General features: G+C 42.0%; 1 protein-coding gene across 16 annotated transcripts in view; it reads right to left on the minus strand.

Moving 5' to 3' along the window:
• PTPRF (protein tyrosine phosphatase receptor type F) overlaps positions 1–15,410 on the minus strand; it is a 364,796-nt gene that overhangs the window by 171,047 nt on the left and 178,339 nt on the right. For all 16 annotated transcript variants that reach the window (XM_068691018.1, XM_068691015.1, XM_068691017.1 and 13 more), the window contains 2 exons: positions 13,774–13,919; positions 10,416–10,557 (listed from right to left, as the gene is read on the minus strand). In XM_068691018.1, the coding sequence (XP_068547119.1) occupies positions 10,416–10,557; positions 13,774–13,919 (288 nt within the window). The remainder of the gene's footprint in view (positions 1–10,415; positions 10,558–13,773; positions 13,920–15,410) is intronic.

The raw sequence follows: 15,410 nt of genomic DNA on the forward strand, positions 1-15,410 counted from the left end.
TATACCTCACACCCACTGGTTTTCCTTAGGATAAAGGATTTTAAAGAGCTATTCTGGAGCTCTGAGCAGAAAGAATTTGAGCAGGTGAGAAGGCCAGGAAGAGTCACTACTTTATTATCCAACTGAAATACCCACAAGAAAAAAGAGCAGTTAGGAAACTCTATGGGGAAGGTGTTGTTTTAGCACTATGAGATTAATACTTCCATAAAGATTCTCCGGGCTTCTAAGACAGCAAGTGGAAGGCACATACTTTAGATCATCTTTATACCAAAAATATTTTAGTCACTAATAGTTCAAATGACAAATTAACAATGAAGGGTCATCATAATTACTTCCTTGCATTCCAAATTAGGACCAATTACTCCTTTTGCTCATTATCCAGGCACTGCATTTTAATGGGCATCACAAATGTAAAGCCTTCCTGACTAAACTGTATTTAAAAAAATACACATGATCAACAAGATACTAAGGACAAGTAGATGTGAGACTGTGACTAAGCACAACACGCAGAAAACAGCTGTCAGGATAATCAATAATGAAGGTCTTTAATGCAAAGCCAGCTTTCTTTTGTGCAGTCAGCTTCTCAAACCAGGACCAAAATGTGTCCCATCAATAGCAATTCTGAGATTTTCCTTTTTCTGCAGGAAAGTTAAAGTACTTGTGAAATGTTCTCCTCCACAGGCACAGTAAGTGACACCCGAAGTGTACTACTGCCTCCACGGAGATCCTCACTTCTCCACAGCTGTGGCTACAGATTTATTAGCATGAGTTGAGATTCCAGTACCATGATTTTCTGGGATTCACTTTATAAAATAGTGATTTATCCAATAATGATTTAATTCTTGCTGTGATTTTTAGTGAGAGGAAGAAGATAAGGCACAGAACATAAGTCCAGGATGACTGTATAGAAACGCCCGTACATACAGAGATTTATGCTTTTGGAACTGTGAGCACTGCGTTCCCTACAGTCATGGTTATCACATCCTGTTCTCTCCGTGCTCCATTTTCCATTTAGGAACTTACTCTCCAGTTCTGTTAGGTGGATATATTCTCCCACTTCTGCACAAGAAGTTCCAGGGGATCACTTTGGTGCTACATCTTTGCCAGTGCCTGTGTAAGTCAGGGAATGCCAGTAAATGACAACGGGTCACCACGCTTGGAGCAGAGTCTCTCAGTTACAAGCACGTACAGAAGGTAATTTTGCCAAAGTAGGACTCAGAAAGGCTTTTAAGGACATCTTGCTCTTGTCCTTCCCTTCTTCCTTGGAACCAAATCAGACGATCCGCATGGCATTATCAAGCAGTGTTTCCCATTAATTTCCAATAGTTCAAGCAATGAAGAACTAGCTCTCTCAGAAGGCTATTCCACAACCTAACAGATTTCAAAGACTCTACAAATATATACCAGCAACTAACTTTATTAGTCAGCAGGAGATAGCAGCAGGGCTGACATACAAGCTACAGAGAGCACATCTGTCAATAACAGGTTGCCATAGTTCTCCACAGACGGTCTCAGAACGAGGCATCTTGAAAGAGATCCAGCAATAAGAAAGGTCTTTTGAAACATCTGATGATAAAGATCTATTATTTTAGCTTCTGATGGGCACTGGTAGATGTAAAATCTGATGAGAAATGTGATTATTTTTGTTTTGACAAGTTTTAAAGCTACAGTTACTCAAATTTTCTAAAGGAATTAACTTTTTGTCTTTTCCAATTGAATTAAATACACATCAATTAAAGCGACTTATAAAATAAAATGATTTATTTGTAATTGTGTATTTTTATTTTTTCTTCTTCTCTGAAAGATTTCTAGATCCATGTATAGACAACTCATTAACAAGTCTTTTCTCCTGGCTGCCAGTCCTCCAAACTCAGTTCATTAACCGAGAGTCACTGGGCCCAGCGTCAGCCTAGTTATTACCAGGCAGACACTTGGAGAGCCAAATCAGGGCTCACTGACACCTAATCAACTCCGCTCTCTTGTTCACTATTATTTTTTATTCGTACTACAACAACGGTCTCTACCAACAAGTTCCTTAAATATCAGTTCTGAAACGACGAGATGCATCAACGATCTCTGCGCGGAAGGCAGGTGATTATATCGACAGTGCTGGGGAGATGTTGTAAATAAAGAGGACAGGCAAAAAAATCAAGCAAGAAGAGCCAAATCACCTTAAGTGACAGGGATAATAGGAACAAACTTAAGAAATATTGTGAATTTTTGCTATATGCTTGCTGCACATTGCTAGGAAACAAGAAGAGACAAGACAAATGCAGGTGGATTAGAGAAACACAGAAGGTAGGCTGGCCAGTGATCAACTGCATGAAAAAAGTAACTGTGGTCCTAGCATACATCTGATGGTTTATCCCCAAAAATCCATGGAGCCACCTGTGCTTTCAGAACGACACCCGTAAGGTTCTTTGTGTGCCCATCTTTAGTTGGGTATGTTAAAAAAAATCCCCCAAATCGAACAGGAACAGGTACAGAATATGAACCAGAAATGCAGATCAGTGGATGGTCTATGAAAGTGCAGGGGGGATTTTAGTGCAGCGAGAGGCTTGCCTGGCTACTTTCTGGTGCAGGTTAGCACATCAGCTAGCACATATCTTAACCTAAACATCCTCATTTTTCTAACAAATGTATTTACTTAAAGATTTGCGATTTGTTACATCCACATTGCGTTACATCTTTTCTGCCTCTGTAGCATCTATGCCACAAAGCTTATGGGACACCTTGTTATCATCTCCTAGGTAGCCTTCTCATTGCTGCTCTGCTCTCTTGGCTTTTTTAGACTACCACTCCTTTTAGCCAAGGTTTCTGTCCTGGTTTACTGCTTCCCAACCCCTTAAAATCCCAGCCCCGTGTAAGCTTTCAGACACTGCTGTGGCCATGGGGTCGGGGCAGATGGAGCGCCAGCCTTTCAGCAGCGAAATCGAAGGCAGCACTGGTGGTTGCAGCCTCCCAGCTGGGACTGATGATCTGTTCCAATGGCAAGTCAAAACAGATTAGCTTAAACCACAGACAATTTAATCTAACCTGTCTGGTTTCAGACTGGAACAGAGACGCAGAAGCAGTCGTCTGGCCATCCCCGGTGTCAGCTGGGACATGGCAACCACAGCACCTCCTCCCCAACAGGAAAGGAATCTGCCTGTGTGTGTGCATCTCTGCCAGAGTTAAACTGCTCTGTTTGTGCCTCATTTACCTACTGGAATAGGCTGAACGTTTTGACAGCAGAGCCGCAGTAGAACAGCCTGACACACTTTCCACAGCAATCTCCAAGGAAGCTGTAGGATAGCACGGAGCGAGAAGCAACCTGGCTGCGGACCCTGAGCCCAGAAGAAGAGAGAAAAGAATCCCCAGAGCTCAATTATCAATTTTCCTAACAGATAGAAGTTAGCAGGAGGTTGCCACAGTACTCTGAATGAGCAGCTGTGATTCTGAGCATCTTCGTGAGGGTTTTGAGAAACGGAGCAAGCAGGAAGGAGACAACTGTTACCGGTGACAAGTTCTTAGGTGTTTTTTCCCCCTCAAGAGCTGGGCGTATCAGAAGCATCAAAGGTTTGGTCAACACAAGCTGATGAGTGGTGAACACGATGGCAGGTGAAATGTCTCACTGGCTGGCTCAAGAAAGCAGTTGCTGAATTTAACACACTAAGCATACCAATACACTGAAAATATTGTACTACACGTACAACAGAATACAACCAGCATGGGATGATAATTTCACTGGATTACAATATCCAAAAGGGTTTTGCATAAAACAGATTAATGTGCTTAGAAGAAAAGGAGCATGCAAATAGGCCTAGAAGAAACATCCCACAGTGAGAGGGACTGAAAAGGCCTTGACTGCTGCCTTTAGAAATGGTGTGAAGGAATATGGAATTATTAATGATATTGCTTTCAGTAAGTACACCTCATCCTTCCCATAACACATGAATGGGATCACAACCAATGGAACTGGAAATCAAAATATTTAAAACTAATTAAAGGATTCATTCTTTTATTCTTCCAAATTATGTATCTTGGCCTTCTGTCTTCACTTCCTGAAGACGATATCAACACCAGCAGTTTATGAAGAGTTGTAAAAGACAATGCTCAGAACAGAAGGGAGGCAGCTGGAACTAGAAGGACTCCACATCCTAACCTAACAAAAATCCTGATGCTCCTTGGTACAGAATTTAAGCAGCACCTTTGCCCAAGGCACAGCACAATAACTTTATGTGCTCTTAATTAAACTCGTTTCACAGAGGTAACCAGAGATTTTCTTCAAAACGAAACAAATAAAAGATGATTAAAAAAGCCAACATGAAGTCTTTTTTTTACAGGACACAACTGCACACTTACTATTTCAAGACATCCAGCAGCTGCAAAGCACGCCCTGCGTTTGAACTTTTGTTGAATTCTGTAGAGTACACTTCCTTCTGGTTTGTTTGCCACTCAAGTTCACTTGTTTCTATCTGGGAAGTCCTTCCTGAACCACGGGTGTTGTTTTGGGTGTTGCAATATCACTGACGCCATGAGCTTGCTGATAAGAACATGACAGCATCCCCTCCTGCTACAGATGTAATCTCCCAGGGTCTCATTTGAGAGGCAATATGCAGAAACAGCCACTTGCCGTAAAAGACAAATGTTCTCAAGATTAAGAGGTCAGTACCTTTTCAGACACAGCATTTTATGAGAGTGCACAATTCCAAAGGGTTCAGCTTGGCATTAACTATGTGATATTTCATATAAAACTTTTCAAAGGTTGTATTACTTGCTTCATAAACTTGTGGAATGAACCTGGATGTTAACCTTAGAGCATGGCAGTGCTCTGATGGAACTTGCTATCATGGACACATTATATGGTTATGTGCCATTAGTTAATCATTTAAAGAGAAATAAGAAATGGAAATTAGGGCATTTGGGTCTGATAAGTTCTCAAGATCTGCTGACTCCTGTTTGTAGGAGAGACCAACAACACTTAAAACTTTTCTCCAGCTGAGAATTACTTGTCTCTCTTGTTAAATATTACAAAAAGTAAGCTATGAGAGTAACAGTACCATTCTCACTGAATCCAATCTCTAAAATAAATAGATAAAATTAGATTGAGATGATAGGTGCTCTTTAGATATCAAAGATTAAATAGCTAAACCATCTTCAGACGTTCTAGTGGCATGGGACATAACAGTCCATACATTTCCTTGGTCTAATTTTAACAGATTGCTAATTCTGCTCAACCTTCTGTGTGCTCTGGGGGACCCTGCAACTTGCAGGATTCTTTTAGCCACTGCACAGCACCTGAGAAATGGCTAGGCTTCTTAGCAGGATGACAAGGCTCCCAAATTGACTTACCAGAGGACTACTAGGCAACCTGCTGTTGAGCAGCCTAATACTCTTTCCTTGTGAACACTGCTTATACCTTAATAGCTTAAGTCCACGTGAGCTGGGATTTATACGCCTTGAGGTGACAACCTAAACTTCTCAATTGTGCCACCATGAGCAGTAATTGGCTTAATGTTTCCCTTTTTAACAAGCATGAGACACGCCACCGTGCAGCACAAAGCAAACGCTCCCAGGTTTCTTTGTTTGCACATCACCGTATATCAGGACATCTCCCTAAGCAGCGAAGCACGTGGAGGCTACTTTGGATTACTTGGGTGGAGAGCAGAGAACAGGGCTAAGATCTCCGCTGTCAGAGCAGCCTCCCATGGAGGGACCAAATCAGGCAGAGCAGTCAATGACCACAAGGCATGTGGAGGAAAGAGGTGTCATCTCCTGACTGGACATGTGAGGAGGGTACTGCCAATCTCAGGAGCAGGAGGGTACGGGGAATCTTAATTCATTTACACAATCAGAATGAGTACACCCAGTGGATTCAATTTCCCTTCCATAATTGCTTCAATTCTATAGCACATTGCTAAAAATTCTTCTTGGCAAAAAGATGCAAAAGCAATGAAGACAAACATGAGTCAAAGCCCAGTGATCCTACTGATCCTTTTGTAACTAACCAAACGTAAACAAGGATTAAACATAGCTAACTTCTGTTTACCATCAAAATGACAAAATCAGTTTTAGAAGCGTGTTTACAAGGGCACATTGTTTCAGGCCCTGCAAGATCTAGCTCTGCAGAAATCATTTGTAACAGTCAAATGTTTATCATTTACAGCATTTCAAACAGAGTAACTCCAGGAACTGGAATGCAGCTGGCAGATGGTGAAAGAAATTAAACTCATGACATGGTTCAGTAATCGGCAAATCACGGTGAGGTGGAGGTGTTTCCCACCCTGGGACACCTGCTACGCTTTCCAGGGCTCCACAGACACACACCAAAACTTCCTTGACTTCCAACAGCGTGAGGCTGGCCAGTAAAACTTAACTTGCCAGGTTACCTTGAGACTAGAACCCGGTGTGTGAGCAACCCTTCCCCAACTCTTCTGCCTGTCCTCTACCAGGAGCTGCTCTCCTCCGAAGCCTGGCCGCGCTCTCCAGGCAGACAGCTCCATGCCATATGATTAAGGAGTCTGGGAAAGGGGCATCAGGGACCTGCACAGATCTGTGCTGTCGTTTAACCTACTTAAAAACAAAGGGAAATGACACCCTGAATATACTCGGTGTCACTTGGATGTGACGGTATGCTCCGGGTTACAGCAGAGTTGGAAAAAAAACAAGAACCAAGACTGCTCACAGTGCTCTGAAGATCCAGTTATAATTAAACAGTGCTCTAGTTCTGGAAATCACTGTTTGTAACCAAATGTCCAAGCTGGAAAGCTCTGCGAGAGAAGGGACTGGCACAATGGTTTGTATCTGAGCCTCCTTTCTTTCCCAAAGAATCAATATTCCCCTCCCTGTCCCCTGAAGACCCCTGAAGATTTTTTTTTGCACCACTTTTCCTTTTCTTCCTGCTGGGTGGAGACTGCTGGAAACCACAGAGAAGGCATTCTCTGGTCTACAGGCAACCAGAGACAAACACTTCTTGTCACCTCTCCGAGCACTGCTGCAATGCTGAATGCAGGAGTTGCATGGAAGGACACTACGTCGGCAGCCCTGCTGGCATCCTGCTGCCACGTTCTTCCACACTGGCATCCTTCCTACTCACATTTCATCTAATCTCCCTATTTAAAACGCTTGGTAATTCTCAACGTTACAACTGAAAGATATATTTATTAATTTGTTAGAGCCACTAACTGTCCCCGAGGCTCTTCGTGGGAATGTGTGTCAGCTTATTGATTCTAGCCCTCCCCTCCTTGCACTGGTTTCCTCTTCTGCCAGGCAGGCAGGAATGTACTTCTGTGCTGCTTCAGGTCATAATTGGAAAAAAGATAGAAATGTTCAATATGACTCATACATAATTCAGCTTATCAGCTACCCAGGAGAAATGAGCAGAGAAGGTATATGCACGTCTGTTTCTCCCTCTATCAACAGCAGAAATAATTTCCAGTTACACCAAGTCTGTACGTAGTTTGGTCACAACAGGATTTGCAGTTAGAAGCAAAAAATAAGAGACATGGGAGCTGAGAATGAATGGGCAGTAGGGAACCGAACTGTTAAAAGATTCGCATATGTGAGGATTCCCAGTTCCTCCAGGAGACTGGACTCAGGCTTCTCTCTTGATATTCAGAATGGAATAAGTTAGCAATTAGAAAGGATTATCTGCCTCTGATCTGTAAAACATCGTGGAAATCTAAATAAAATAAAGCTCCAGATTAGTTAGCTACAAAGACATCTAATAAGAGCCTGCTAAACCCTGACTGTGACTTCAGGATTTAATGGTAAGGTCTGTGTTCTAAAAAGCAAATTGTGAAGAAGCATTAAACTTATTGTTATAAAGGATTTTTAATGTAAAAATCAATATGTACTGTGTATTTAGCAGCATGTAACCATGAGGACGTCTGTGATAGAGCTTTGTCATGCATCAGGGACCACTGCATTAGTCAAATTCTTGAAAGGAAGTGCAGAATGTCTGCATCATTCAAAATGCCACCTGAGAGCAATTACAGAAATTATTTTAACCCCAGAAGCAGAGGGAAAATCCAATCCTAGTTGACAGCCTTGAGGGTATCAATTGCTCCACGTGAAATGTGTCATTTCCAAATAGCTCTATGAAATTTGTGTCGGGAAAGCAGTGGCAGAACAGAGAGGTGGGGCACTTCATGTTAGTGTTTTAGAGACCACTGAGGCTGTTTGAACATAACCACAACCAGGGCACTGTCTTGTGATACCCACCCTGCAAACCCAAGTGTAAAAGAATAATCAAAAAAAGTCACACTCCCAAAAATGCAGCAGTGTAATTTAAGGCAGACAACACAGAACAATGAGACAGCATGACTGGAAAAACAATACTTTTTTGTCCCCAGAAAATCTCAGAAAGGAAAGATATAAAATGTGTTTTCTGAATGCAGATACATCATAACAGAGCTTATCTGCTTCATCAGGCTAAGCCAACATGCAAGGTACCTCTTCCTCCTCTGTAAGCAAGCTCACAACTCTCTGCATAAGCACATACAAACCGCTACACAGCAAATACTTCTTAATTTTACTCATTATGAGAGTACTTGGCAAGGGGTCGATACTCTTCAGCTTGAGAGGACAATGCAGCCCCCAGCCTGCGGATGGTTTTTGACCTTATGGGATCGTATTAAACCAGCATTACCCCTGATTAAAGGCAGTTTTCAAACAGAAAAGCAGGCTCTGTGCCTGACTGGTAGTGACTTTTGCTTCTGTGGCTCTTAAATAGCGCAAGCATGTCTTTTCCCGTCCCTGGTGTTTCCTACCATTCCCTATTTATGTGGTGGTCTGAAAGTTTTACCTCATCAGGAACCCAGCAGGAGCTCTACGGAGCTGAGAAATGCTGTTGTGCTCCTTTATGCAATGCATGTCTCTGTGGGCCTTTGAACATTTAACACAGAGCAAATAAATTATTAGCGTGTGTGCATGTGCATACATATCTAAGATACATAAAGGCAACTGCAACCAAAGGAAACAGGAATGTGTGGAACATTCGTTTAGTCGAGTATTGAGCATCACAAAAATCCAGTTGTAAGAATCATTTAAATGCAGATCTGCAAGAAAAATGCTGAAGGAGCTCCACCGAGCTTTATGTACTCACATACGTGGCTGCAAAAGCAAGAAGTAACAAAGGGATCTGCTTTTTTCACTCGACAATTTTCAAGTCTATAGCACCTGTTATCCATCTCTTAATACTGCTACTGAAGAGCAAGCTGATCCTTTAAGGTGCCCCACCTCCAGAAACAAGATACACAATCACATCAAGTATTGAATGATTTCTCTGACTCCCATCACCAGAGTGTCTGAGCACATTACAGTTGTTTGATGTATTCTTTGTCACAGAGCAGAGAGGAAAATATGATTACCTCTATGCTGTAAATGGGAAGGGAGAACCAGGGACAACGGTAACATATCTGTGGCAGAGCAAGGGAAAAACGCTTCACTTGTGCATGGCCGACACACTCATGGTTGGGATAACCAGTGTCCTCTGCCTTCATGACCAGACTGAACAGAACAAGTTCATCTGAATTTGATGATTCCAAATCATACAGACACTTTCCAGTCCAGTTCTTTCATTACTTGAAAGTTTCTTCATGAATCCATACACAGCAAGCAATTTGCTTAAGCCTTTTTCTTGCTTGTCTTAGTAAATGCAAATTTAAAAGACCATTCAGCCAAATGTCCTAAATTTGCAACAATCCAATGCACTTGCAAAATCCTATGTATAAACAAATATTTTAACACATTGATGGGCTGAAAAAATCCCCATTGCCTTAAAAGCAGACAATAATTCCGACAATCTAATATAAAAAATATCAACTAATCACAAGCCTTTTATACCTAACACACAGTTCTTCCACATAACGTTCAGTTTAGAAGGAACAACATAGCAAGCAGAAGAGAAGAGAAAAAGACTAACAAGTTGTAACTACAGTGAAAAATAAACCCAGCTAAATTCCACATCAAGCTCAAAATCTGAAGAGGAACCTGAAAATCCATTCAAAAAGAACTGTGCTCATTTAATCCAGAAGGTACAGCAACATAAATTAAGTTTCTGATTGTCAAATACAATTCTCAGATACCCTGAAGATGGGTATTACATCAAGGCAGGCAGCTGAGAAAAGTATACAAATGTCTCTTTAGCTAGGCCTCCAAGCCAGAAATAACATACCTCAATCAGACAATTCAACTAATACACTTTAAAGAAAGTTCGGAATCTGCCATCCTTCCTGCTCATGATTGTCTGAAAAATAACGGCTTCTATCACTAAGAGAAATTACAGCAAATGGTACAGGAACAACACAGCTTTTCCAAACAGAGCTAGGATATCACCATGTCACTTAAGAGCACTACAACATGTAGCTACCAAAGCCAAGGCCATGTTTTCAGCTACCTAAGGACATAAAAAAAAAACACCTTCCACTTACCTTCTAACACTGTTAATTTGGCACTCGTGTTTATCTCCCCAACACTGTTGGTGGCTGTGCACTCGTAGATGGCTTCGTCTCGATGAACACGCAGGGGCTGTATCCGCAGAACTGATCCCGACCCATCATCAAACTCAATAACCTTTAACAACAAAAAGAAAGCAGTTCTTAAGTGCTGTCTAGTGCAACAAAAACAAGGTCAAAACAATCCAGGGGTTAAAAACAAATCAAAAAGATCTGTAAACTAGAAAATATCATGCAACTAGGCAAGTGTTCCAAGTCCAGAAATCAAAAAATCTCAGAGTCAAGAACATATCTGCCCTCTGAGAAGGCTAGAACAAATGAAGATCCAATGAGGTTCTTTATGGATCAATTAAAGTTGAAAAATTATCAACCTGGTAATAAAGAAGTGGATCTGATGATTTAAAACATCTGAGCCATATTTGCACTAATGGTTTTACTAATCACACTGATGGCAATTTAGTGCCAACTTTCACCTTGATGGAAGAGCAGAGTGATATACTCCTGTGGGATCACCAGGAAAATAGTAACAAAACCAGAGCAACACCTTGAGCACCTACAGCGCATGCTAACTTCAGCAGAAAGTGACTGTTTTCAACGTCCTTCAGCATCAGGTACTTTGCAATTCTGGCGTGATCATCAATGCTATAATTACGGCTCCTTCCCCAGCATAATAAATAAAGTCCTTAATAAATCATTGCCGTTCCCTCCTGCTAAGCTGTAACATACATTACTCGAACTTCTACAGGGAAGAAAGGTATTTGTTAGTTTACTGCTGGATCACTGTAAGTTATGCCTTAATGGCAAGTCAGTGAAGGCACAGCCTTGGGCCACTGTTAATGCCAAACTCGTCCTTCTCCTATTACTGAGCACTGTAAAGCTTGGAAATATTAACTGAACCGCAGATGGTGACAACATGAGGGAAAGGCACAAGACCCCTCCTGTCACTGGGGAATGCAGGGGCAGATGGAGAGACTAAGCCGTACACTGCTCCAGACACACGTGTCAGCCTGGGACCTGCATCACCTCCGTGCAAAACTTGTACCTGATTTCAAGAGCCCTACTTAGGAGTGCTTCTCACAGCACCAAGACCAAGGAGTGAAAACAGGAATGAGAAAATAATGTGCACCCCAAGACTCTGCAGCAACAGGAAAAATAGGAAGAAATAAAAAGGTAACCAAGACACCAAAAATCTGTTATTCCTCACATTGGAAGGAATAATCCTTTTGCTTGAAATAACAGAAGCAGCTTGCAAATAAACCCTAATTTGGGGTCAAGTAGCAGCAGACAGGACATTGGAAGGTGAACACTGCAGCAGTGCATTTTTTTTTTAAATTACATATTTTTAAATTGGATTTTAAATTAAACACAGAATGTAACAAAATGCTAAACTCACTATAATCCTTCCACAGTATAGAGCTACTGCCAAATTTCAAAGCAACAGTCAGATGCAGAGACTAATTCAGTTCAGTGATAAGGATTGAAAAGTGATGAGGTGAAAGAGCAGAAAAATCCTTTTTTCCCTTAATATCCCTTGAATAAAGGCTGCGTGTGAGAGGAAGGCAGCTACAACCACTAGAGACCTGAGAGAGACCAAGACCAGAAACGCTGTTCAATTTGCTAACTATGGATACCTCTACTTAGCATGTGTACATCAGATTTGAATTTATTTTTTATCATTTTAACTGAATTTCAGTTTTCTTCTTAATAAAGACTAGCTTAGGAATGAGGTAAAATTAACAGTTACCTGGCAAAAAATACAGAGATTATTCACTATCTCCTAACACATTAAAAATGCTTTAACTATGTATCAAAACTGAAGTGAATGAAGATAGAAATTGATCATTTAAATGCATATAATAATGTGTATCCTTCTGGTAAGCCACAACAGTCACCAAATTCACTACAAAGTTTATATTAACTTACAAATCAGAATGTTTAAACAGTTACTATACAACAAAACAGACCTTTATATTAAAAAGTTTGCAATTGATTACTTTAATAAAGGTTTCCTGCTCACATACAAAATCGTGATTAAAAAATTGGTGACTTGAATCAATCTACTCTGGGCAATGAAGTCAGCTGTGCTCTAGTCAGAAAAGCAAAAAGCAACAAAGAGGAGAGTTAGAGGAAAGAGCAGAATGGTGGGCAGGGCCACGTTTCTAAGAGTAGTTTTAGACAGAAGAACCCAACTCCAAAAAAAAGGGAAGTGGAGGAAAAGGTGGAGAAAGTCAGTGATAGTGTATTTGATATCTAAAATGTGAACCCAATTAGATGTCTTATAAAAATATTTCTGATACCTGTTCTTCCTCCTTCCCTTCTCTCAGTCTGCTGGCCGGCTGAGGGAAGCGATTGTCCTGCTCTACCCTGTGCTGGTGCGGCCTTGCCTCAAGTGCTGTGTGCAGTTTGGGGCACCACAGTATAAAGGACAAAACTTTTAGAGTCCAAAGGAGGGCTGCAAAGGTGGTGAAGGTTCCAGAGGGGAAGACGTATGAGGAGCGGCTGAGGTCCCTTGGTTTGTTCAGAGCAGGCTGAGGGGAGGCCTCATGGCGGCCTGCAGCTCCCTCACGAGGGGAGTGGAGGGGCGGGCGTTGAGCTCTGCTCTCTGGGGACAGCGACAGGACCCGAGGGAACGGCATGGAGCTGGGACAGGGGAGGGTTGGGCTGGGGGTTAGGGAAAGGTTCTGCACCCAGAGGGTGGTCGGGCACTGGGACAGGATCCCCAGGGCAGTGGTCATGGCGCTGGGCCTGCTGGAATTCAAGAAGCATTTGGACAACTCTCTCAGACATGCAGTTTGGTTTTTTTTTTGGGTGGTCCTGTGTGGAGACAGGAATTGGGCTTGATGATCCTTGTGGGTCCCTTCCAACTTGGGGTATTCTGTGATTCTAGGGAATTCAAATTACCTTATCGGATGGCTTCACCATTCTCTTTTCAAGTGCATTTGTGGGAGGGGTGACAGCAGCCCTTGCTTAGAAAGCCTTCCAGTACGATACTGAGATCCCACTTTTTAATTTCACTAGGGATAGCAGGCCAAGGAGGTGCCATATCGACTTTCACAATGAAAACAGAAAACTACTGCTAGATGCAACTTTTATCTGCCATCCCATTCAGTGCTAGCCTACCTCTCATCTGAAGAAGGATCTCCCGTGTGTGCAACCAGCATCATGCTCACAAATAACACCAGCTCTACAGATTGCATTGCTGCAGGGAAGAAACTTTAAAGCCCTGGACTCTGTATTGCCGTGATGCAGAAATACCTGGGCTGCAATGATGAGTACTGTGTACTTAAGACCTGCAGGAATTAGACTGTTTTCCAATTTTATTTATTTTTATTACCTCAAACCGCTGAGAACTGACTTTCTTCCCCTTCTTCATCCATGTGATACGAGGTTTGGGTTCTCCTGTTGCCTGACACACAAAAGAGGCCACTCCTCCAGAAATCCCAATCTGATCTTCAGGAGCTTTCATAAACGTTGGCTTGCCTGGAAAAACAACCAGATCACCCCCATGAGGACATAACATCAGATAAGCAAGGAATGTGTCATGTAAATCTAAATTAAAAGATAATTGGTGCTCCCACTACAAATCCAGGTTGAATGGCCTCGGCCACACAAATTCAGTACAGACTGCAACATGACAAGCACAGTTTCTGCTTGAGTACCCTTTTTCCTGAAATGAATAAAGTCCATCTGGTTTGCCTGTAAATGAGGGCAACAGAGGGCTCCCCCCAGCCCCTTGGGCATTCATTCAGGTATATGACAATTTGAAACCATTTTTACGGCTTATTTTTTTAATAAATGGATTTTTGCAGGTTTATAATGTGGTCATAGCACTGGAAATTACAGAACAGCTGACACACCAAACCTACAAAATGTACCATACGTTGACATTAGTTTTCCCGAAAGCTGTTAAGACATTTGTCAAAATTAACAGATACAGTTTTATGTGCACAGCTAAGAAGCTTTAAGTTCATTTTAGATTTGGGTTGACATAAAAATTCTACAGGCTAAGTATCTGGAAACCTGCACAGGCTGGCCTATGCTTGGTAAGAAACTAATCACTAAAACTGAAAGTCAGCAAGGAAATCAAAGTGACTTTCAGGCCTGAAAGACTCAGCAGAAATGAAAAAAAAATCATGTAACATTTTAATAATCAATAAAAAGTTTCACGAAAATACAGTTGTGTCTTCTGGATCGATAAAATTAGGTATCTAGGTTGAAAGTTTTTCATCTTTTTGTGCAGCCACTGTACAAGAAACACTGGCACCATTTGACCCCAGGGCAGTTTTGAAACACTGCTTTGCCCAAGTAAGAAGCATGTGATGATCTCTTATCCCTATGCAGCACTAAAACATTTAACCCCATGCCGGGAGTTAATGGAGTCCACCCATGATGTCACTCTGCACACAGGTCACCGTGAGGCCACATTTTGAACGCAGCATACAGTTCTGATTTATCACTTCAGAGATGAGCCTGGCCTAGGAACGGCACAGAGACAAAAAGGCGGCAAAGCCTGCAGCCAGCGACAGGACAGACCCCTTCAGCTGCCGTCCCCAGTGGAGCTGGCTGCAGCTCCTCATCTTCATGTTCTTGACACATACATGAAGGTGTTTTTATTTTAGGGAAGCTTGGGAACATCTGTAAACCAAGATGGTTTTAACATTAAGCTTTTGATGAACTGAGAGTGGAGTTTCCATGCTCCAGGAGGGATATGGATTCAGCAACCCCAAGAGGAAGAGATGTTTAAATGTATTTTCCTAATGTGTAAGAGATTAAAATGATCACTGCTCATTACAGTTGCACTGACCTTGCAGCTAGTGAAAAGGGTGCTTGCTCTGCCCGCTCCTCATCCTACTCACCGCCCTTTCCAGCCTCCAACAACCAGCAACCAAATCCTACATGCAGCTCCAGGGTCACCAGAGCCTCTCTGAAGCAGATGGAGCCCCTAACCTCGCAGAAAGCTACTTTTTTTGG

Source organism: Anas acuta, chromosome 8 (genome assembly GCF_963932015.1).
Source record: "Anas acuta chromosome 8, bAnaAcu1.1, whole genome shotgun sequence".
NCBI lineage: Eukaryota > Metazoa > Chordata > Aves > Anseriformes > Anatidae > Anas > Anas acuta.